This window comes from Sturnira hondurensis, unplaced genomic scaffold, assembly GCF_014824575.4.
Source record: "Sturnira hondurensis isolate 20B ecotype Veracruz unplaced genomic scaffold, ASM1482457v3 Scaffold0021354, whole genome shotgun sequence".
In the NCBI taxonomy this organism is placed as follows: domain Eukaryota; kingdom Metazoa; phylum Chordata; class Mammalia; order Chiroptera; family Phyllostomidae; genus Sturnira; species Sturnira hondurensis.
The window spans coordinates 19468427-19491644 of NW_028093985.1; the positions used below are offsets into that span (position 1 = coordinate 19468427).

Here is a 23218-nt window from a genome sequence, read left to right on the forward strand (position 1 = left end):
AGCAGATGCTGACAGTAGGAAGGACAGCAGATACACTCCAGCAAAATGCCTCTGGCAGAGTGAAAGGTTATGAATTTGTGAATACATAAACGTTAAGTGGGGGTCCATATGCAATAATTGGTGGGCCACATACAATAAAAATAAAAGTGTATCTGCATGCATAAGGAGTTACTATTTCTGTTTCACTACATCTTTCTTTTTCAAATTTTGTCCTTCACCTAAAAAGAGTAATTAAAACTGATTAGTTTCAAAATAAATTATGTATTTGATACATGTTATGCTTCTGAATAATGAATCACTATGTTGCCTAAGGGTCACATTTTCACCATTTTAATGCTTTTAATAAATGCTTGCCATTCCTGTGACAAATCACCCCTGTAGAGAATGCATTTCCTCCCAAATTCATGTGGCCACTGGCAAGTAGCCATTTTTCTATTTTATGACTTGTTTGCAATACATGTTTTTCATATTATGAGCTGCTCTGTGTCATCTTTGGCTTGCTGTGAGCAGGGACAGTGTATGGTAAAAACATGTAAATAAACAGGAGAAATTCAGTAAGTGGGAGGCTTTATTTAGATCGTCTTGGCCTATTTCAAAAATTTTATCTTAACCTTGTTGTTACATTAACTTATGTTTTTGCATATTTAAATTAAAATGGCTTCCTATCAATATCATGCCCATAGTTATTTTTTAAATTTGGTGACATTAATACATAAGTTATATGGATATAGCAGTAAAAACATTTTAATTTTTAACTAAATTTTGCCCACATAATTTTGATTGCCTCATTTCATAAATGAACTGTGCTCATTTCTTTTCACTAATAATGAGGTAAATCACAAAAGAGCAAGCTGTAAGCAGTTTAGAAAACAAAGAGTTTTCTAAAGTAGTTGCAGATGGTCTGCAGATCACAGAATGAGCAGGCCCCACTTAGTGTATGTTGTCCAGAACCACCTTGGCGAGGGATGCCAGGGGAGTGATAGGGGGAGACCAACGCAGTGATTCACGAATAAGCACTGCAAGAAGCACTGACTCCTGTTAATAGGTCCAGAAGAAAGTGTTTCCTATAAGCTTGGGAAAGCTACAAAGACCATGTCTTTGCTTAGCAACCCACAGTACTCATGAGCACAGGGAAGACTCCTGGAGTCTGCACACAGCAAAGGAAGCTGTTTGACTTTGTTTATCCCAGTATTAATGCCCTGTGGAGCACTGATCTTAAATAAGCTCTTAATCAGGTGGTTCTGTAAGAGCTCAGTGTCCCAACCTCCTGGCCAAATTGGAGAATTAAGTCTTCAAGATCCAGTAGTTCTGCTTTCTAGAATTGTCCTTTTTGCCCAGTTATGAAATTAGACCACCCAAGATAGCCTCACGGCAGGCTCATCCAAGGACCTACAGAAGTTCCTGATTATTTGTGAGGGTTACAGTTTAACCCAACTGGAGTCTACCTTGGAGGGTTAGCAGCAGGGAGTAACTCGTACTTAGAAAAACCTCGGACTTTCATCCTGAATAGGGACCACCAGCCACTGGGCTCCACCTATGGCACAGGCATTTTGGAGGTTGAGCATTTGCTTTGCTTTGCCTGCACAAAGTGGAAACAGTTATCTCTAATGCCACTAAGGAGGAAGATTCTATCACAGGAAGAGCTCTCTGTCCTGTGGCCCTGCATTGGCCTGCCAAAGTCAACAACTGTGTCTGGGAGCTGACGCGTCTTGGCTGAAGTCAGCATTCGAGCTGATTATCTAGGTCATTGCAGCTCAGAGCAGCTGCAGGCTTCACTCCGCCAGGCCGCTTGCGGGGCTAAGCAGATGAGCCATTTTGTAAGCACTGGTGCTGGGGACGTTGCAAACCATCAGGATATTCTCTCCTCAGTTTTCTGTTCCTAAGGCCCCTTATAGAATTAGCAGCTATATCACTACAGTGTCTGCCCTGCAGAACTTGCAAGGATTTGAGGAGCAACCTGACTCAGCATCCATAGTGCCAGGTACAAAGGAAGTCCCTTTTAACAAGATGTCCGGCTGGAACCTACTAACCCTAACTAGCTGTGTTCATGTCACAGAACAAGCCACCAGAAACTCTCAAGTTACCTGTATCAGCTGGGTCTTTGGGTCATGCATATTTGGCACAATATCTTTGGATATATCTCTGAAGATACTCAGGAAATACTCTAGAGCTAAATATAATTAAACAAAAGGTCTGGGAAGATTGTAAAGGGAGGTCCTGTGGTAGTGTCCATTCTCTGTCTCGAGGAGACCATTACCATAGGCTTCATCTCAGATCACGGCAAAGAACTGAAACGCTATCCTAGTTACAGTCAGTCTCCTAATGAAAATGCTCCTTTAGGCCCTGGCTGGTGTAGCTCAGTGGATTGAGTGTGGGCCTGCGAACCAGAGGATCGAGGTTCGATTCCCAGTCAGGGCACATGCCTGGGTTGCAGGCTGATTCCCTGCAGGCCAACTCCCAGCAGGGGGTGCACTAAAGGCAACCGTACATTGATGTTTCTCTCCCTCTCCTTCCCCTCTAAAGATAAATAAATAAAATCTTTTAAAAAGAAAGAAAATGCTCCTTTATTCCATGTTCTTGAGGGAGGTAAGACCCTGACTGGTGTTCCCAGCTACATAATATCCAACAGAGTTTTGGCAGTAGCATTTAAGTCACTCTAGGTACATCACCCTCTTATCAGTGATGAGACAGAGCACATGAAGAGGCTCTTTGAACATACTGCAGACAGGTGAAAAAGGCCGCTTACTTTCCTACATAAAGCAATGTCCTCCATGTGTACGCAAAGCATATCTCTGCAAAGTACTGATAATTCCAGATTTCACTCTTTCTACTTCTGCATACCACAAAGTTTCACCTTGACACAGGCAGCCTGACAATTCTTGAAGGAATTCATACTGGATTTCTATCCAGGTAAGCTGAACTCTCTCACTCTGGGCAGGCAGCCAAGCAGTGTACCAGGACTGCTACAGCTCCTCTGGGCTGTGCCTCTTACCTCTCCGCGCACTCTGACGCCGTGGTACACTCCATTCACAGGCCAATCCACAGGCCCCCACCACGCCTCAAACATTGGTTGTTCCTTTAACCCTCCAGGCCACTGTCTCCATTATTTCTACTTGTTTTTAGTCATCACTGAGACTTTCAGATTTGAGATATGTTGTTTTCTTCTTTGCTACGACTTAGTTTCCTCTCAGTGACAATTTTGTCTCTTCACATCCCAGCTTATGCATATTACTCAAGTAAAACTCCTTCCTCACTCCTACCCTCAAGGACCGTGGAACCTCTGACCCAGAACTGTTCCCACTTGTCTCACTCCAGCCATACAAAAATCCTTACATTTCCTAAGTAAATCATACTCTCTTTTGCTCCAGTACCTTAATATACACTGTTCTCTTCCTAGAATGATTCTCCTCCTTCTTTACAAGGCTAATTTCTCCTACTTCAAGTCTCAGGTCCAGTATCACCTTCTGGAAAGCCTACACTGACTGCCCTTTGGAATTACATGCCCCTTATTGATGCTTCTGTAGTGCACTTCGCACACTTTGATGATGCTACACTCTACTGACACTGCTTACTGCTCACTTGCCTACCATCCCAACGGGTCACAGGCCAAGGACAAGACATCTATGCATCCCTAGTACCTAAACTAGTGATTTTACATGTCAGGTTTTCAATAAATATTTGTTGAATAAATGACAAGCTAGAATTATACATACTTTACTTACTTCCAAAAATAAATTCAACCATCTTACATTAAAATGTGTAAAAGATACTAAGAAGTGAAACTGAAGGCCATCTACTTCCAGCAACATGGCAGAACTAAGGAGGAAACCCCCCGTCCCCTGCTACATACAGAAAAACCTACAAATTCTATATAAAGTGATACACCAAAAATGTTAAATAAAACTGAGTTGAAAGGAAGAAAAAGAGGGAGGGAAATCCCCATGCCAGGAACAAATTGGGAACTAAAAGTTGGAGCAGGGAGTGTCTAAATTTATGTCCCAGGAACTGTGGGGATCTTACAGGAACCTGAAATAATGGCTGGGGGCTTGAGTTTTAATACAGAGGCTGGAGATGAGACTTAGGTGCACATGAGGCAAGGAGCAGGCTTTCAGGTCGCCCGGGTGAAAGTGGGACTCGGGCAGGTGCACCTTGTCCAGGAAGAGGGTGAGGGAGCTGGGCTCCACCAGGGCTGGCGCCCCAGGAGCACCAGCAAAATCCTTCAGAGAGAAGGTTCTAGGTGAGAAGGGTTTCTATTTATTACAAAAAAAAAAAAAAAACCTCTGAAGACAAACTTTCAGTTAGACAAAACTGAAACAAAACACCCAAAAAATGATCTGCTGAGTGAGACACAATATAGATCATCAATAGTCAGGAAGATTAGCGTCCCCTGAATAGCTCAGAGAAAAGCGTTTAAAAAGATCATAAACAGCCCTGGCTGGTGTAGCTCAGTGGATTGAGTGCGGGCCTGCGAACCAGACGATCATGGTTCGATTCCCAGTCAGGCAGGGCACATGCCTGGGTTGCAGGCCAGTTCCCAGCGGGGGACTCATGAGAGGCAACCATACATTGATATTTCTCTCCCTCTCTCCTTCCCTTCCCCTCTAAAGATAAATAAATAAAATCTTTTTTAAAGGGGAAAGGAAGGAGAGAAGGAGAGAAGTATCAATGTATGGTTGCCTCTCATGAGTCCCCCGCTGGGAACTGGCCTGCAACCCAGGCATGTGCCCTGCCTGACTGGGAATCGAACCATGATTGTCTGGTTCGCAGGCCCGCACTCAATCCACTGAGCTACACCAGCCAGGGCAATAAAATCTTTAAAAAAAATAAAATAAAATAATAAAAAGATCATAAATCGTATATTTAAAATATCTAAAGATTTTCAAGAGGCTTGGAAAAAATTACAAATTGGGGAACAACACCAAATAAAATTTCCAAGAATGTTAAGTATAGTGTTTGAAATTTAAAATACATTCAATACGTGAAAGAGTATATTAAATACAGCTGGAGAGAATTGGTTAACTGGAAGAAAGTTCAGAGTAAATTATTCAAAATGTATCAAAAAGAGATAAAGAAAAGGAAAATGTGAAGGAGGTAAACAAAGAATAAAATGAGAAGGTCCCAAGTATATGTTTAGTAAGTATTTCAGTAGAAGAGATTAGGAAAAAAATGCAAAAGAGGTAATATCTTAAGAAATAATGGCTAAGAACTTTCCAGAAATGAAGAAATTATTCTCAGATTCGAGAATTACAGTGACCCCCAAGTGTACCGTTCTGAAAAGCATTTTGACAACAGGTAATAAAATTGAAGGTGTGCCTCCCTCATGACCCGGCAACCCCTCTTCTGGATATACTCGTGGAGCGCGTCTCAGACACATGGGTAAGGAGTCACGTATGAGAGGGTTCGCCGAAGCACTGTTTGTAATGCAAAACATGTGAAACTAAACTGTCCATCTGTCGAGTAATAGATAAACTGTAGATTTTTTCTTATGATGGACTACTACAGGCAAGATAATAAATCCTAGCTACATATATAACAATGTTGAAATATATGTTTATATATATACATATTGAAAAATGCTTATATATAAAAATATAAAAAAGGAAGTTTCAGAAGGTCAAGTATTATATACCTTTTATACAAATTTTAAATATATAAAGAAAATAGCTGTGCCCTGGCTGGTGTAGCTCAGTGGATTGAGCGCGGGCCTGTGAACCAGAGGATCGAGGTTCGATTCCCAGTCAGGGCACATGCCTGGGTTGCAGGCCGGTTCCTTGCAGGCCAACTACCAGCAGGGGATGCACGAAAGGCAACCATACATTGATGTTTCTCTCCCTCTCTCCTTCCCCTCTAAATATAAATAAGTAAATAAAATCTTTAAAAAAAAAAGAAAATAGCTGTATACAAATGTAGTGAAAATATAAACATATGCATGGAAATGTTCACATCAACTTCAGGGTAATGATTAACTTTGGTGGAGAAAAACAGGGGATGGGATTAGGGCATGGTTAATTATAGTTCTTTTTATAAAGGAGATATGTGAAAGCAATATGGCAAAATATTACCACCAGGTAAGTTTTGGTGGGGTTTATGATAAACTGCTTTTTATATATTTTTGAAATATTTTAAAATAAGGAGTTTAAAAGTTAAACCTATGTCCTAAGACAATTAGAACAAGAGCAAAGGAGAAGAAATTTCATGGGCGTTAATCTCGAATAAGGTCAGAAGAGTCACAGTCAGCACGTGGACCTTCCATAAGTCATTTAATCCTTCGGACTGTTTCTCTCATCTCAGGTTCCTGGAATAAGTATATCACAACTAAGCTCTAAATTTACCTGTGAAACATACTGTCAATCAAAGCAAAAAGGCAACAGACTATGTTTTTTGTTCTCATTATTGGATAAAAGGAAACAAATTCAAGTACAAATAGAGATTATTTTTCTGTTACTGAACTTTCATGAGCACTGAAAGACAATTCTGCATGGATGTTTCTCATTCCTGTACAGATCGCGTCTTCTGAGCAAAGGACATGGTTGAATAGCAACCATCCTTGGAAGGAAGTATAAGCCTCTGGATCTAGTGCTATCCCTCCTAAGAGATGTCACAGGGCACTAGAGATAAAGCCCTCTCCTCCTTCCCCTCCAGAGACATTTGCTTCTCTCTCTCTCTCTCTCTCCTCCTCCCCTTCCCCGCTTCACCACCACCTCCCAAGTTGGGCAGACACACCAGCAACCACCTATAAAAAAACGAATCTCCTCATTCCAGGGTTCCTCTCCTGTGATACAGCTTACTATGTACATGCACAGGTAACATCTGGCTCTAATCCCATTGCCCTGTGAGAACTGAGGTGAGGAGAACTGACACAAGATAATGCTCTGGTCACTGCTTTTGCTGTGAACAATAAACAACCTGCGTCTCTCCCACACAGGTCTTCCGTGGTCTGTCAGTGTGTGTGTGTATTTGTTTAACCATGGCAGGCTATCTTGTTAGCTTGTAAATAATGTAAAACTCTCAGACCCTTTACAGTTCTGACTTAGCAAAGAGGAGCAAAAAAAAAAAAAAACCAAGACTCTGAATAATACAATGAACAATGTCTTTAAACATGAATTCCTAATAAATACAGAAATAGTCTCCAAGGGACACTTCATATATGATCCTCTGTAAAAACTATGGGTCTAACAATGTAAGGAAAGAAATGCTGAGGCACACCATTAGATTTGGAAAGACATTTCAGTGGGAATTTAAAATAATATGGTTCAGCTATGTTTGTTTCTTGTTGATGATCTAAAGATGCAGGGATAAGGTTTATTAGTACTTAGACAATCCAATGGTTAACAAACACAAGCCATTTTTTACTTTCTCAAACATCAGATATTATAAGAGAGCCATTTAAAAATGCTGTTCTAAGCAGTCCATAGTTGAAATATCTGATGCTTTCTGGAAATGTCAGAATCTTTGATTAGAGACATTTCTGTGTAATAAATATTTTGTTAATTTTAGCCATCCCATCCATTATCCATTTTCTCATCTAGAAACAACTAAGGTTTTTGTTTGCAGATTCGTCCTTTCCTCACTCTCAGGCCATGAAGTGTGGATGGAGTTCCACCCTCCATTCTGGGAGTGCAGCAGGTAACCGAGTCCTAGGCCAATCAGTGATTCCCCTTCCTGGCTTCAGAGGTAAGCCATTCTCTAGGAGTGAACCTCGGGCTTGGCCAGGAATATGGGATCAAAGACTCTTACTTTTTTCTACTGTAACTCAACCTGGAAGGATGAAGCTCTGAAACAGCTGCAAATCATCTTGTGACCGTGAGAGACAGGTCGGCCTGAGAATGGAGTCAACCCTGAGAAGGCAGAGTCAACCCTGAGAAGGCAGAGTCAGGCAACGGAAAGAAAAAGAGGATCCTGAAGGCATCATTTGAGTATCTCTCTCCAGCAGTGCCTGACGCCTTAACGACTCTGGATGGTTCAGCCACGTGAACTAATACATGGCCTCTTTGGCATAACTCAGTTTGAGCCAGGTTTTCTCTCCCTCCGGCAAAAGAGTTAAGTTTATTCACTCTGGGGATCAGATGCCAGACTTGCAAGACTCCAAATCTTTTGTAACATTTAGAATGCTCTGAAAAATGTCCAGATTGAAAAATCCAGAAATCTGTGACATAAAGTTTAGAAAAAAAACTTAGTCTGAAAGAGCTTTGAGAATTGTCATCCTTTAACGGAGCCTCAAGGAAGTAATGTAGAACACAGAACTTGAAATACACCTGGCTGCTGACAGGTCTAACAAAATGAGTTCATAGTCAAATGTACTCAAGATGCTATGTCAACTAAGGGTTGTTTTGGAAATGTAGGTTATGGGGAAAATGAAACAAAGCATTTATTTTTAAGTTTCATTGTAGGATTTTAGGTCTGACATAAGTAGTAATCCATATGCTTACATTTACGATGAACTATTTGAAATTGACAGTTTCATACAATTCACTTAAATAACAAGGTAAAAAAAAGTCCACATTACTTCCTCTTTTAGATTTATTTAAACCAGAGTATATATGCTATCTTTAAAAAAGGCCTAACCATTCATTTCTCTTCTCTAACTATTCTTGTTTTGTATGTAAGATAACCAAATGTGCTACATTTTTCATATCTTACAATTTCAAAAGTTTCTATAAAAAGGCCCTATACTTTGTGCACATGCAATATTCACTTACCTGCATGTTATATAGGGGTTGCTTTGGCGCATTAACTTCCCTCAGCAGATGGTGAGCTATGTCCCTTAACTCTAAAAGTCTACAGACAAGCTGAGGCTGCAGGAGTTCGGCCACCGATTTGGAGGATCTGGATATGCTGTGTAATCCTCGAATTAACGTTCCCCGGTTGATCTTCGCTAAAGCAATGGCCATTCTGATTTTTGATGTTTTCTGCATGGGTTCTCTTTTCTGGAAAACAAGCCTTTGAAAAGTGACTGATGTGTGATTCTCCAGAGAATTACTAACATTTACTTTAGGCAGAGACAACATACCACATAATTGTCTCTGGGTGTGGTACCATGCATATTTATATCCAGTGTTTAATAATTATATCCCACCCTCTATACAATTCATTGACCCTATCATGTATTTTAAATCTTTATATGAATATGTGAATTTTTTCTTAGGATGACTATCCAGAATTTAAGTTACTGTTGTAAACACATAAATTTTTCATTTTTCTCTCTAGGTTTATTTTTTTACATTGATTTTTAAGAGCTTTTTAAAAAAATACACAGTTCTTATTCAAATATTATTCATTGTTTAAATTATGCCATCAATAATTCTTATTCAAAGCTTACAAAGCTTACAAATATTTTCAAAGATTACTTTCAAAATTTTAAATGATAAAATACAGCATACACACATAATGCATAAAACAAATACCCTATATACTAATCAACAAACTTCGGAAACTTTTACTTCTAAAAACTTTATAACTTCTGTGAGCATTCTGATAGAAAAAAGTTGCAATATTACCAAAATACATAAAATGTAGTTCTTTCTTTGCTCTACTAGAAAATAAACCACAGGGAAATTACTTACAAAGTGGTCAGACTGCATTCCAGGCAACAAGCAAGTATAGTTTCCATTATTCATTTAAATAATGTTACGGGCTTCTTTTGGTATTTTAGTACAAGCAACTTAGAATCTCTATTTGTTGAATCAAAATATAAGCATAAAACATCTTTTAACTGAATTTTTGGTGCCACAATGAACATTATATATTTTTCTAAGAGCTACTATGCTATATATTTAAAATGCCTCAAATTTTATTCCAAAGAAACAATTTTATTATTGTTGCCTTTGCCCTCAAAGTGCAGTCTTCTCTTACTGCTCAGCATTTGCTGGAGACAAAACTGTTCTAGCCTTTCAGTGAGGATGTATTTTGGCAGCATCTGCTGTCCCTGTTGTGTGCTTTAACCTGTTAACTTTACTGAAGAAGTCCCATTAGCTCACTGTGCTCTTCACCCTGCTAGTCAGTACTAACAAGACACAACCCAAACTGCAGGCTGCTATGATTGCTACACTTCCAAGCCATTCTATTTATTTTTATTTTTATTTTTGTTCTATAACAGTTATCCCAATTTTTCTGCCTTGGTCCTCCTCCATCCAGCCCACCCCTCACACCCACAGTCAATCCCCATACCACTGTCCATGTCCATGGGTCATTCATACATGTTCTGGACAAGTCCCTTCCCCCTCTTTCTAACATTATCCCCCTACCCTGTCTCCACTGACCACCATCACTCCGTTTCATGTTTCCATGCCTCTGGTTCTATTTTACTTGTTACTTTATTTTGTTCATTAGATACCTCTTATAAGTGAGATCATATGGTTTTTTTTCACCGACTAGCTTATTTCACTTAGTAGAATACTCTCCAGTTCCATCCATGCTGTTGTGAAAAGTAGGAGTTCCTTCTTTCCTTCTGCTGTGTAGTATTCCATTGCCTAAATGTACCAGAGTTTTTTGATCCACTCATTTACTGATGGGCACTTAGGCTGTTTCCAGCTTGGCTATTGCAAAGAACACTGCTATGAACATAGGGGTGAGTAAGTTCTTTTGAATTGGTGTTTCAGAATACTAAGGGTATATTCCCAGCAGTGGGAACCCTGGGTCAAAAAGCCATTCCATTTTTAGTTTTTTTGAGGAAATTCCATAGTGCTTTCTAGAATGGCTACACTGATATGCATTCCTACCAACAGTGCAAAAGGGCTCCCTTTTCTCAACATCCTCACCAGCACTTGTTGGTTTTTGATCCATTGAAGATGGCCATTCTGACAGGAGATGATATCTCTTCATGGTTTTAATTTGCATCTCTCTGATGACTAGTGATGTTGAGCATCTTTCCCTATATCTATGGGCCCTCTTGTATGTCCTCCTTGGAGGAGTGTCTGTTCATGTCCCTTGCCCATTTTTAATTAGATTGTTTGTTTTCCTAGTGTTGAGTCGTATGTGTTCTTTATATATTTTGGAGATTAAACCCTTGTACACTGTCTTTTTGGCAAATATATTTCCCCATACAGTCAGTTGCATTTTCATTTTGATGATTGTTTCTTTAGCTGTGCAGAACCTTTTTAATTTGAGGTAGTCCCATTTGTTTATTTTTTTTTTACTTCCCTTGCCATAGGAGATATGTCAGCAAAAATATTGCTACATGGAATATCTGAAATTTTTTTTAATTCATTTTTTTTTGGACAGAGGGAAGGGAGGGAGAGAAACATCAGTGTGTGGTTGCCTCTCACACACCCCCAACTGAGACTTGGCATGCAACCCAAGCACGTGCCCTGACTAGGAATCCAACCTGGGACTTTTTGGTTTGCAGGCCAGCACTCAATCCCCTGAGCCACAGAAGCCAGGACTGGATATCTGAAATCTTACTGCCTTATTTTTCTGCTGGGACTTTTATGGTATTTAAGTCTTTTATCTTTTTTAGTTTATTCTGGTGTATGATATAATTTAGTGGTCTAGTTTCATTTTTTTGCATGTACCAGTTCAGTTCTCCCAATACCATTTATTGGAGAGGCTGTTTTTATTCCATTATATGCTTTTGCCCCCTTTGTCAAATATTTATTGGCCATAGACACATGAGTTTATTTCTGGGCTCTCTATTCTGTTCCATTGATCTATGTGTCTGTTCTTATGCCTATACTACACTGTTCTGACTATAGTGGCCTTGTAGTATAGTTTTATATCAGGTAATGTGATCCCTCCAACTTTTTTCTTCTCTCTCAAGATTGCTGAAGCTATTCAGGGTCTTTTTTGGTTCCATATAAATTTTTGGCATATTTGTCCTAGATCAGTGAAATATGTCATTGGTATTTTAATTGGAATTGTGGTAGATCTGTAGATTGTTTTGGGTAGTCTGGACATTTTAATCATGTTAATTTTTTTACTCCATGAACACAGTTCATGCTTCCATTTATATGCTTCTGTTGGACATTTTAATCATGTTAATTTTTTTACTCCATGAACACAGTTCATGCTTCCATTTATATGCTTCTGTTTATCTTCCTCAATTTTTCTTCAGTGTCCTATAGTTTTCCAAGTACAGGCGTTTTATATCCTTAGTTAAATTTATATCTAGGCACTTTATTTTTCTTGTTGCTATATAGCAAGTGGGATTTGTTTTCCTAGTTTCTCTTTCTGATAATACAATGTTGGTGTACAAAACTGGTATTGATTTCTGAATATTGACTTTGTATTGTGCTACTTTGGCAAATCACTTATTAGGTTGAGTAGTTTTTTGGTGGGGACTATAGGGTTTTCTATGTACACCATCACGTCATCTGCAAATAATGAGTTTTGCTTCCTCCTTTCCAATTTGGTTGCCTTTTATTTCTTCTTCTTGTCTAATTGCTATGGGTAGAACTTCCAGTACTATGTTGAATAAGAGTTGTAAAAGTGGACACCCTTCTCTTGTCCCTGATCTTAAGGGAAAAGTTTTTTGTTTTGGTCCATTGAGTATGATGTTGGCAGTAGTCTGCTTTGCTGTTTGTATCATGAATTGGTACTGGATTTTATCAAGTGCTTATTTAGCATATATGGATATGAGCATGTGGTTTTTGTCTTTCATTTTGTTTATATGTTATATTATGTTTACTTATTTGCAAATATTGCACCATCCTTGCATCCTTGAGATAAATCCCACTTGATCATGATGCATGATCTTCCTAATATATAGCTTGGTCTGGATTGCCAATATTTTGTTGAGAATTTTAGCATCTATGTTCATCAGAGATATTGGCCTGTAATTTTCTTTCTTTGTTGTGTCTTTACCTGGGTTTGGAATTAGGATAATAGTGGCCTCATAAAAAAGGTTTTGGAGTCTTTCTTCTTCTTGAATTTTTTGGAATGGTTTGAGAAAAATAGGAGTTAGTTCTTTCTTGAATGTTTGGTGAAATTTGCCTGTGAAGCCACCTGGTCCAGGGCTTTTGTGTGCTGGGAGCTTTTTTTAAATTACTGCTTCAATTTCACTAGTTGTTATCAGTCTATTTAGGCTTTCTGCTTTGTCTTGTTCCAGTTTTGGAAGATTGTATGTTTCTAGAAGTTTATCCATTTTGCCCAGGCTGTCCAATTTCTTACTATGTTCATAGTAATTTCTTACAATCCTTTGTATTTCTGTGATATCAGTGTTAGTTTTCTATCATTTCTTATTTTATTTATTTTGGTACTCTGTTTTTTCTTGGTGTGGTTAAAGGTTTGTCAATTTTGTTTATCTTATCAAAGAACCAGCTCCTGGATTCATTGATCATTTGATCAATGTCTCCATGTCATTTTAGTCTCTATGTCATTTGTTTCTGCTTTGATCTTATTTCCTTTCTTCTACTTGCTCTGGGCTTTGTTTGTTGTTGTTCCTTTAGTTCTTTTAGATGTAGGGTTAGGTTGTTTGGGATTTTTTTCTGTCTTCTTTAGGTAGGCCTGTATTGCTATGAACTTCCCTCTCAGGACTCCCTTTGCTGTGTCCCATAGGTTTTAGGTTGTTTTGTGTTCATTTTCATTTGTTTCCAGACACTTTTTCATCTCTTCCTTGATCTCATTGTTATCCCATTCATTATTTAATAGCATGTTATTCAGTCTCCATGCACTTGTATGGTTTTGAGTTTTTTTCCTTGAGGTTGGTTTCTAGTTTCAAGACACTTTGATCCAAGAAGATGCTTGGGATAATTTCAATTTTCTTGAGTTTGTTGAGGCTTGTTTTCTGTCCTACCATGTGGTCTATCTTTGAAAATTATCTATATGTATTTGAAAGAATATATATTTTGCTTCTTTGGGGTGAAATATCCTGTAAATATAAATTAAGTTAATTTGATCTAGGGTGTTGTTCAATACCTCAATATTCTTATTGATTTTTTAGTTTGGATCATCTATCCATTGTTGACAATGGGGTGTTAAAATTCCCTATGATGACTGTATAACTGTCAATCTCCTTCTTAAAGTCTTCCAAGATTTTCCTTATATATTTATGTCTCCTATGTTGGGTGCATATATGAAGTCTGTCCAGAAAGTGTCCAGCCATATAATATGAAAAATAAAGACATTTACTGAAGAAGATACAAGATATAAAAAACTTTGGACATAGGATGATGATGCCTCAGTCCCCTTCATTATAGGCACCTTGGTACCTCATACAGTTCTCCCAATCACCATCAGCTGGGCCGTCATATTTTCCTGAATCTCATCAGTGGTCTGAAATCTCTTCCCTTTCAAAGAGGATTTTAGTTTTGGGAAAAGCCTGAAGTTGCAGGGTGCCAAATCTGGGCCATAGGAGGCATGAGTCACATGGATGATTTGATGTTTCAACAAAAACCTCTGCACAAGACATGATACATGAGGGGGAGGGTTGTCATGATGGAGCTGTCAATTACCAGTTGCCCATAGCTGCAGCCTTCTGAATCACTGGAATAGTTTCTGTGGAGGAATGTTCAAGCTTAATGCAAAATTTGATGCAGATTTGTTGCTCTACTCATTTAGTCATTTTGAATGCGGGAGCCACACAGTACACATGCTCACTGGATGGTGTCTACCACCCCCACTGACTAGTACAGTGAAGTTGTCGTTGTTCATGCATGTACATTTCCAGTCCCCTCTCCTTGGCTTCCAGGTTACATCATTGTCGCTCAAACTCTTCATTATATTAACAATAGCTGGAATTTTTTTGGACAGACCTCATATGTTTATAAGGATTATATCCTCTCATTGGACTATTCCTTTCCATATTATAGTGACCTCCTTTGTCTCTTGTTATGGCCTTTGTTTTGAAGTCTATTTTGTCTGATATAAGTATTGCTGCCCCAGCTTTTTTTTCATGTCAATTTGCCAAGCCATTTCAGAACACAGCAGTCCTTACAAGTAGTTATATGGTAGTGAAATAACTCGAGGTACAATCACTTGATATTATCATCTACTCTGTCTGCAAGCACACCCACACTGGGGGAGAGAAAGCACATTGTCTGCAGTATCCAAAGTTCCTGCACATACAGATTCAATTTCTTTTGTGACCTTATGCTTTGCTGCAGTCAGGGCTCAGGGATATCCCAAAATATCCCACAATGGCATACTGTTTATTTGGAATTGAAGTTACTTAAGAAACAGCTAATGCAAGAACTCTGACCTCTCTTTCTCTGTGTTTGCATAAAAGCAGGAGATAAATTTCTAATGTGAAAGGTCTATCCCTGCACCTAGAGTCTAGTGAGAGACATCCTCATCACCACAGTTAGGGAATTCAGGGCTGAGAAATGTGCATTAACAAACTTTGTCATTTTTTCTTTCTACTAATTAACTACTTGGGCCTGAACTTCAGTTAGATTCCTAATAAGCACCCAAATCTAAGTTCCTTTATACTGTTAATTCTTCACAAATCTATTGTTTGTGTAAAAGGTATAAAAAGCTACCTGCATCAATCATTTCTCTGAATATCATTTATGATCTGTATGCATGCATTAAATTGGTTTTTCTCCTGTTAATCTGGTTTCGTGCCAATTTTATTATTAGTCCCATCATAAGAACTCAAGAGCACAAAGGAAGGAATTTCCCCTCCCCTACACCACTCTGCCTCTTCCTCCCAACTCCTCCTCAAGGTGAAGCACCTAGAGAAAGTTTAGTTTTGCTTCTTATTACAATTTACTGTGCTTTCTCTCATTACAATTCATAACCATAAGGTGAGGGCCAAAGTGCGAAGGCAAACGGGCTGGGATGTGCACAGTTCCACCTCTCCTGAAACCCCTCTCCGTGGTCATTCAGTGTTGGAGGAACCCTTCAGGCTTGCAGTTGTAAAATATTAACTCTCTGCAGTTTTCCTCTCCTCATTTTATACGTTTCTTTACAAGATCTTGGTGATCTTTACATGTGGGCCTATATTTACTGGCCAATGTGTATTTCTATGAACTAATCTTGATGAACTCATCCAAACACTATACTAGATTGATCCATTCAACTTCTCTTATATAAAATTATCTTTTCTAACTTTTGATCTCTGTAGAAAAATAAGTTTATTTGTCATTGTAATCTGTTAATCAAAACTCTCCTGTAAAGTTCACATAATTTATGTTGAACAAAATATAGCATTTATTACACACAGTATTTTTTAAAAATTGAAGTGTATATTACATTAATGCTTTAATGCACTTTTTATTAGCCTTCTCATTTTAGTATCATCATGAATTTGTGGCTTTTTCCAACAGACTTACCTATCGTTTTTTAATTTTTATTAAAGGGAGAGAGAAAAAGAGGGCGAGAAATATCAATGTGTGGTTGCCTCGCACGCACCCCCGACTTGGGACCTGGCCTGCAGCCCAGGCATGTGCCCTGACTGGGGATCAAACCAGTGTCCCTCTGGTTCACAGGCCAGCACCCAATCCACTAGGCTGCACCAACCAGGGTTTACCTGTTCTTAATTATCTGCATTTGACACGTATAATGCACACCCATGTTTTTGGTCCAACTTTCAGGAAAAAAATCTTTCATTTTAATTTTTTAATTCAATTTTTTATTTATATATCAAAGCAATTATTATATTTCAGGGTATTATTTTCCATACAGATATTGTTACTGCTTTCTAGAGTTATACTTTTAATGCATAAGCATAAATAAAAGAATTAAAAGCATTTATATAGATATAGAATTAGTACTACCCATGTATAATGTGCACCCTTATTTTTCCCTCAAAAATTTGGGCAAAGGAGTGCATTTTACAGGGCAAAATACAGTACTATCTTTTTTATTTCCTTTAATGGTCATATGTTATAATTTAATGACTGTGCTTCCTTTCAGAGTTTTTAAAGCTTTCTCTTCTTTTTGATACTTTCTTAGATACCTCTGAAAGAATTACTTCTGGTAACAAAAGGTTTTAACTACCTTCACTTTCCCTGCCATGGAATCAATTTATTCCCAAGAAGACTGTTATTGCCCTTAAGAATAGTATTAGAAACCAAACAGCAGAACAGGGGTGCATGTTCAGGGGTTCTCCTGTCACTGGGAACACGAAAGTGACAGCCGAGGACAGGCTACTCACCGTGTTTTATGTACCATAAGACACACCTAGGTTTTAGACGAGGAAAATAGGAAAAAAGAAAGTTTTGAAACAAAAAATGGTAAAAAAACAAGTGTGTCTAAGATGTGATACATTCTTTTAGGTACAGAATGAGACACTCTTCTATTTAAAAAAAAAACAACAGTCACCAGTTTAAGTTGATAAGTCCAATTAGTTACTTTTAAAATTAGCTCCAATAGAAAAAAATTTAAATAAAGTGTTTTCTCCTTTTACTGAGCTATTAGCTTTTTACTTTTCTGTGCTTTCTATGCTATATATTTTCTAACCAAACTGCATATGTAAATGTAAATGTTAACTCCAAACTGAGAAGTCCTCATTTCTTTTCCCTGTGTATATTTATTATTTTTTTACTCCTGGCTTAATTAAGCATCCTCAAATTGTTTGTAAAGTACACAAGTTTAGATGATTCTATTTGTTATCATTATCTTCATCTGACCGCATCAGCACATGTCAGCCCCCAGCACTACCAACACCTCAGAGACACACAAAAGTACTTACAGACCCTTTACCGAAAGAAACTAGCATCAGTTAATCAGATTGGTTCAAGAATCCTGCTCCAGATTTCTCTATTTGAGCACCATTCTTTCAACATATATCCTGCTTTCCCTTTTTATTTTTTCTAGAGTCATTCCCATTTCTCTATCATCAGCAGTTTTAACGCTGAACTCCAATTTCTATTACATCAGCTTACTACCCTGCATCTATAAAGCGAGCCTGTCAGCAAATCCTATTCCATTTTTTTCTCTGAGTAGCCCCAGAATGTGAGGCCTTCTCACTGTCCCAGTATCAAAACCCAGTTCATTTTATTTATATACCACCTTCGTCTCTTCTCCAGACTAGTAAATTAGCCTCCTCAGTAGTCTTCCTGCTTCTGCCCTTGCCTGTTTTCATTCTTTTCCTCAACACACCAGCCAGAGAGCTATAGGGAAAACTAACGTTAGATCACATCTTGCTTTTCTGCTCAACTGCTCCAGTGGCTGCTGGTCCACTCAGTGGAAAAGCCAAAGTACATACAGTGGTCTGCAAGGCCCTACCTACAAAGGTGGTCTCTTCTTTACCTCTCCGGCCCCCTCTTCTTTCCATCTCCCTTTCCCTCCTCAGTGCCTGTGGAACGTGTTAGGTAGCCCCCACCCTCAGGGACTGGGCACTAGTTGTGCATGTAATCCCTCAAGGGTACCAAGGTTCTTTTCCTCGCTTGCTTCAGGTCTTAATTCAAAAATCACTTTCTCACTAAGATCCACAAAGGTCTTAACCATCAATTGTTCTCCCTATCCCTATCCCTACCCCTACTTTATACCCCTTCTCTGCTGTATTTTTTCTGCCCCTCAAGACCTACCATTAACATACATTTTTTTCTTTGTTTATTGTTTTTCTGCTTGACTGGGATTTATGTTCTGTGATACTGTTTTATATCCATTTGGGCTTGCCCATCTTTTACCAGTGCCTATAGCTGTGTCTGACACACAGCAGGTGCTCTGTAAATGCAAGTCAAAATGCATGGGGTATCAGAAAAAGTATAACAAGTCAATATGAAAAATATCAGACTAACATATCAAACATTAAACTAGAAACCACCAAGAAAATTTTCAATGCACAATGCACTTTGTAACTTTCACAATGATAATCGTCCCCACAAGGAACAACTCACCAAAGACATAAATATTATTGAATTATAGAACATTCTGGTTATAGTCCTACTCTCCTTATATTTAGAGACCTTAATACCAATATAAGTAATTTCCAGGTGTTATTGATGCATCCCCAGTAGTTTTTGTCCCACTTTTTTTAAAGCAAAGAGAATTCAGAAAAAGTACATCTACAGAAGAAAACTCCAAATTTTGCATGGATTCTAGTATGTTTTGTCTATAATTCCCAATTTCTTTAGCATATAGTTAAGTGCAAGATAATTACAAAATAAAACATAGAGTTATCTTTCATAATTATAAATCACAAATACTAACCTTATTTACCACAAAAGATTTCTCTCATGCAAGTAAAGATCATCTGAATTAACATTTTTTAATTCTGTAATTGTAGTACATATTTTTCACATGCTCAAATTTAAAGATTTACTATTTTAAGTCCTTATATCCTCATAAGAAAATCATCTGCAATTTGCAAGTGGAAATCTTAAAAACTCACTTATTACTAAAGGAAGTGGAGGCTGAGGGTATGAAGGTCAGGGCTGATTGGGAGGGAGGGAATGGATCGTACCTGACCTCAGGACCCACAAACTCAAGCCAAGATTCTAAAATTAACTTTACCCAGCCCCAGAAGAAAATTTCCTTCAAAATCCTTAGTCATGAAGAACTATGTAGTAGTAACTATTGTAGATTCCTCTATAAAAAAACCCACTATCATTCCCATCAAATTTTCTGCAAGATGGCCTTTTCTCAAATAAATAAATACCCAAAATGGTCATTTTAAAAATATTTAAATACTAATCACACAATCTAAAGTTTTGAAATACAATCCAGTTACTAAAGTCCCCTAAGCATTCTTAAAACCATTCCTTTCAGTGTGTTTGGAAACTATGGAACATCGTGAAAATAACAACAATCTGGCCTTTTAAAAATAATCAAGTTCACGATGAAGTATTAGTATTGTTTTCTGGATAATTCATTTTTGAAGAGCAAATAACTTCAGTGCGTTCTCTTATCCCCTAACTACTTAGGTTCCCTGCCAATCTCAGCAACACATTCTTCACAGTAAATGGCAGGAGATGAACAATGTTACATGTTTTGAAAATGATCAATGAAGAACCTTGAACTACATCTATAGTCTTCTCTGAGTAGGGTAAGGTTCTTATAAGTAAATAATCTCAATGGTTTGGAAATAGGAAGGCAGGGTTCTTTCTCTGAAAATCAGAATCCCAGCCTCTCTCACCAGAAAGCATGCTTCGTCTCTAGTGATAACGAGGCTATGCCGAGGGCGGGAAGAGAGGAAGGACGCTGTGAAGAGACCTGCAACTTCTTTGGTTATCTGAAATCCCCGTTTCTCTGTTATTGGCAATGGTGGGGGAATCGCACCTGGAAGGGGCAATGGGGCTTTCCGGGTCTGTCTCTGGCTTCCCAGGATTCATGAGGCTCTCACAATAATTACTGCCACTACTGTACCAGCCTCGCCCCTGTGACATCCCAGACCAGACGTGGTCACCTGTCCATCTCTTTCCTTTATACTCCAGAGCACGGTCCCCCCACTTCCCAAATAATTCTCTTCTGTTTCAGAAGAAATTATAGCAAGACTAGGGAATGCAAAGAGGGGAAGCAAAGAGGCACTAAGTCTAATACATGGTATCACAAAAGCCAGTCTGCCCTCTGACAATTTTAAGGTGTGCTCCACCCCACTTAGACTACCACCATCAGGATGCCGTCTTACTGCTGTGCATCTGGGCAACACTGCTTCAGTGACCCCGCCCTAAAGTCTAGACTGAGACCTGGGAACATACCACTTCATAGTTTTTGGCCTGACACTGCTTCCTTTGGAATATTCTTCTCTTCTCCTACCCCTATACCTTCTCCCTTTCTTCACCTTGAAAACCCCTATTTGTCCTTTGAAACTCAATGTAAGCATCCTTCCTTCATGAAGCCCTCTCTGGCTGTCCTAGGTGGAGTGACTCATTCCTCTAAACTGGGTGTACCTCTCACCATATTCTAGTGCAATTACTTGTTTATAACTTTGTCTCCATTAAATTAAGTTCAGTGACTGAAAGAATCCAATCATGTGTAGCTCCATGTTCCCTCTCCCCAGGCCCATGCAATAGTAAAGCATTTAGTTAACGTCTGATGCCTGGGTGTCTGTGTAAATGATTAAAGGTAGCTCTAATACCTCTTTCTCTGGAATGAAATATGTAGACTTTGTCATTACTATTATCATAGTGGTTTTTTGTTGTTGACTGTGTTGCAGGTGTTGACTATGTTTCTCATGCTTGACTTTGCCAAAAGCTGATTTCTGGGTGAGCAGATTGTTACTGAACCATATAACTTTATAACATATTCCATTCCAACTGTGGGCAGAATGACTGAAACAACACTTTTCCTTTAAGAGGTGTGTACCTTTGAGTAAAGTAGGTCACATGTGCCCCCTAAACATGGTGTTACTTTTTCCTGACCATATATATCTTCAAAATTTCTCCCTACCCTCTCTTCTAATCCCAGTATTTTATATTTCAAATTCTTTTTTGGAACAGACGTTTAAAACATATACATATATACTTTGTTAAATTTATATCACAATTTTTTTCCTCATAAAACACACACTCAAACAATACTTATCTTTCCCTTGTTATAATTTATGGGTTATTTTTTTCACTTATTTTATTACCAGATATTTTAATTTAAGTATATCTAGGTATTTTTCTGATTTTTCATTAAGTCTGAAGTAAACTACATTGCAATTGGGCTCTGAGAGAGTTCTAGATTTTCAATCTAACGATACAGAGTCTGTCTTTAAACTTAATTATCTCTCTACAGAACTTCTTTGTCTCCTATGTCCCTCAATGAGTAAGAGTTGAAATTTGTCTTTCTTAAGTAAAATTGTTTTCCTAATCTTCAAACACTGATCTCAAAATAAAGCATTAAATAATTGGTGTGATACTAAAAATACAATATACTTTTACAATTCTGTTCAGTTATGAAATCACATTACCTGATTAGACTGTGATAATCTTAGGATGGTGGGGAACTCATCTTTAAACTCATCGATAAGGTCCATGATTGTTTTCTGGATCCCCTCAACTGAGACAAAAAGAAGTTAGAGGGGGAAAAAAGAGCTTTAAAAACATCCCCTGACCATAACTCACAAGAACATGGAACACTGTACCCATTGCCTAGGGGGATGGAAAAGCAAGCAAATCCTACGGGACTTTATTCCCAGCTTCCCACACCCATGCCCCCTTTACAACAAGATTGTGCATACTTCTTCCAGGAAAGTTCTTCAACACCTGCCCACATATCCACCCAACAGGTTTGATTGGCATGGTGAGTTCCTGCTTGGGCTCCTAGTGCTTGGCAAGCTTGTCCGCTACCATCGGTGAGCGATGAGGGCAGCCTTGCGCTCAGGAAAGCAGGGAAGGGCAGAACCCCAGCTCCCTGCCGGAATTCTTTGTTACTGCACAATGGGCCTCTGAGAACTTGTTACGGAATCTCCCGAAATTACTCTGGCAATGAGAAGAGAGTGTGTTTGGAGGCACAAGGGGAGGAGACAGGGGATCAGAAAATGAACCACACTAGGGAGTTCTACAATATAAATTAAATGTTGTTCCAATTTCTGCAGTGATACCTCAATTAATGGCCCATCTGAGAACAAAGCTCCCTCTGAAAAGAGCTGGCACATGCTCTAAAAGAAATGCTTCACATACGATGCCAAGTGGAAAAGAAACACCAGCAGAAACTCAGAAAGACTTCTGAACAGATTGTTTTTCCTTACCCAATGAGGGCCACTATGTCCAGTCCTGGCAACCTTATGATGTATTTGGTTTGTCTCATTTAAAATCTCTTCAGCCTTTCCCCTCCCAGTACTCTTCCACTTCAGATGACCATTATTTTCCTGTTAACAAACCTGGGAAGAACTACATGTCAATTATAATTCAGTGTGGATTTGAGGTGGTTAATTCAAATCCCATTGTAACTTGAAGTCTTTATATTTAATTGTAGCTAAATGGCTTTCTTCAGCAAGCATCAAGTGACTGCTGGATGTCTATTGGTGGGAACTGTTTGGAAAAGAGAAACGTCATCAGAAGACTCCTCTGCCATGTGGAGGTAGACAGATTTCAGCTTTCACATTGTCCTTAGTCCTAAGAACACTCCCCACCGCACCCCAACCACCTGTTCTGATTTTAACCTGCCTTCCTCCATCAGGACACTTAACATTTGGAAAGCACAGTCAGTGCCTGAGAGAATATCTAATTAAGCAATGGTGAACACAAAAACTGGGAGTCTATAAGAAAATGCGAAGTGAAGTAAGCTAGGAGGTAAAAGACAAATACCATATGATCTCACCTATAAGTGGAACCTGATCAACAAAATAAACAAGCAAGCAAAATAGAACCAGAGACATGGAAATAAAGAACAAATTGACAATAACTAGAGGGGAGGTGGGAGGGGACAATGGGGCAAAAGGGGGGAGGGTCGTCAAGGAACACGTATG

The 23218-nt window shown here is 38.6% G+C and overlaps 1 protein-coding gene across 1 annotated transcript in view; it reads right to left on the reverse strand.

Moving 5' to 3' along the window:
* SPATA9 (spermatogenesis associated 9) overlaps positions 1–22096 on the reverse strand; it is a 31465-nt gene extending 9369 nt beyond the window's left edge. Inside the window, exons 1-3 of the mRNA XM_037032145.1 lie at positions 21989–22096; positions 21719–21807; positions 8700–8927 (exon numbers count right to left, since the gene is read on the reverse strand). Coding sequence (XP_036888040.1) covers positions 8700–8927; positions 21719–21807; positions 21989–22049 — 378 coding nt within the window. The 5' untranslated portion in view covers positions 22050–22096. The remainder of the gene's footprint in view (positions 1–8699; positions 8928–21718; positions 21808–21988) is intronic.
* Positions 22097–23218: the final 1122 nt, after the last annotated feature.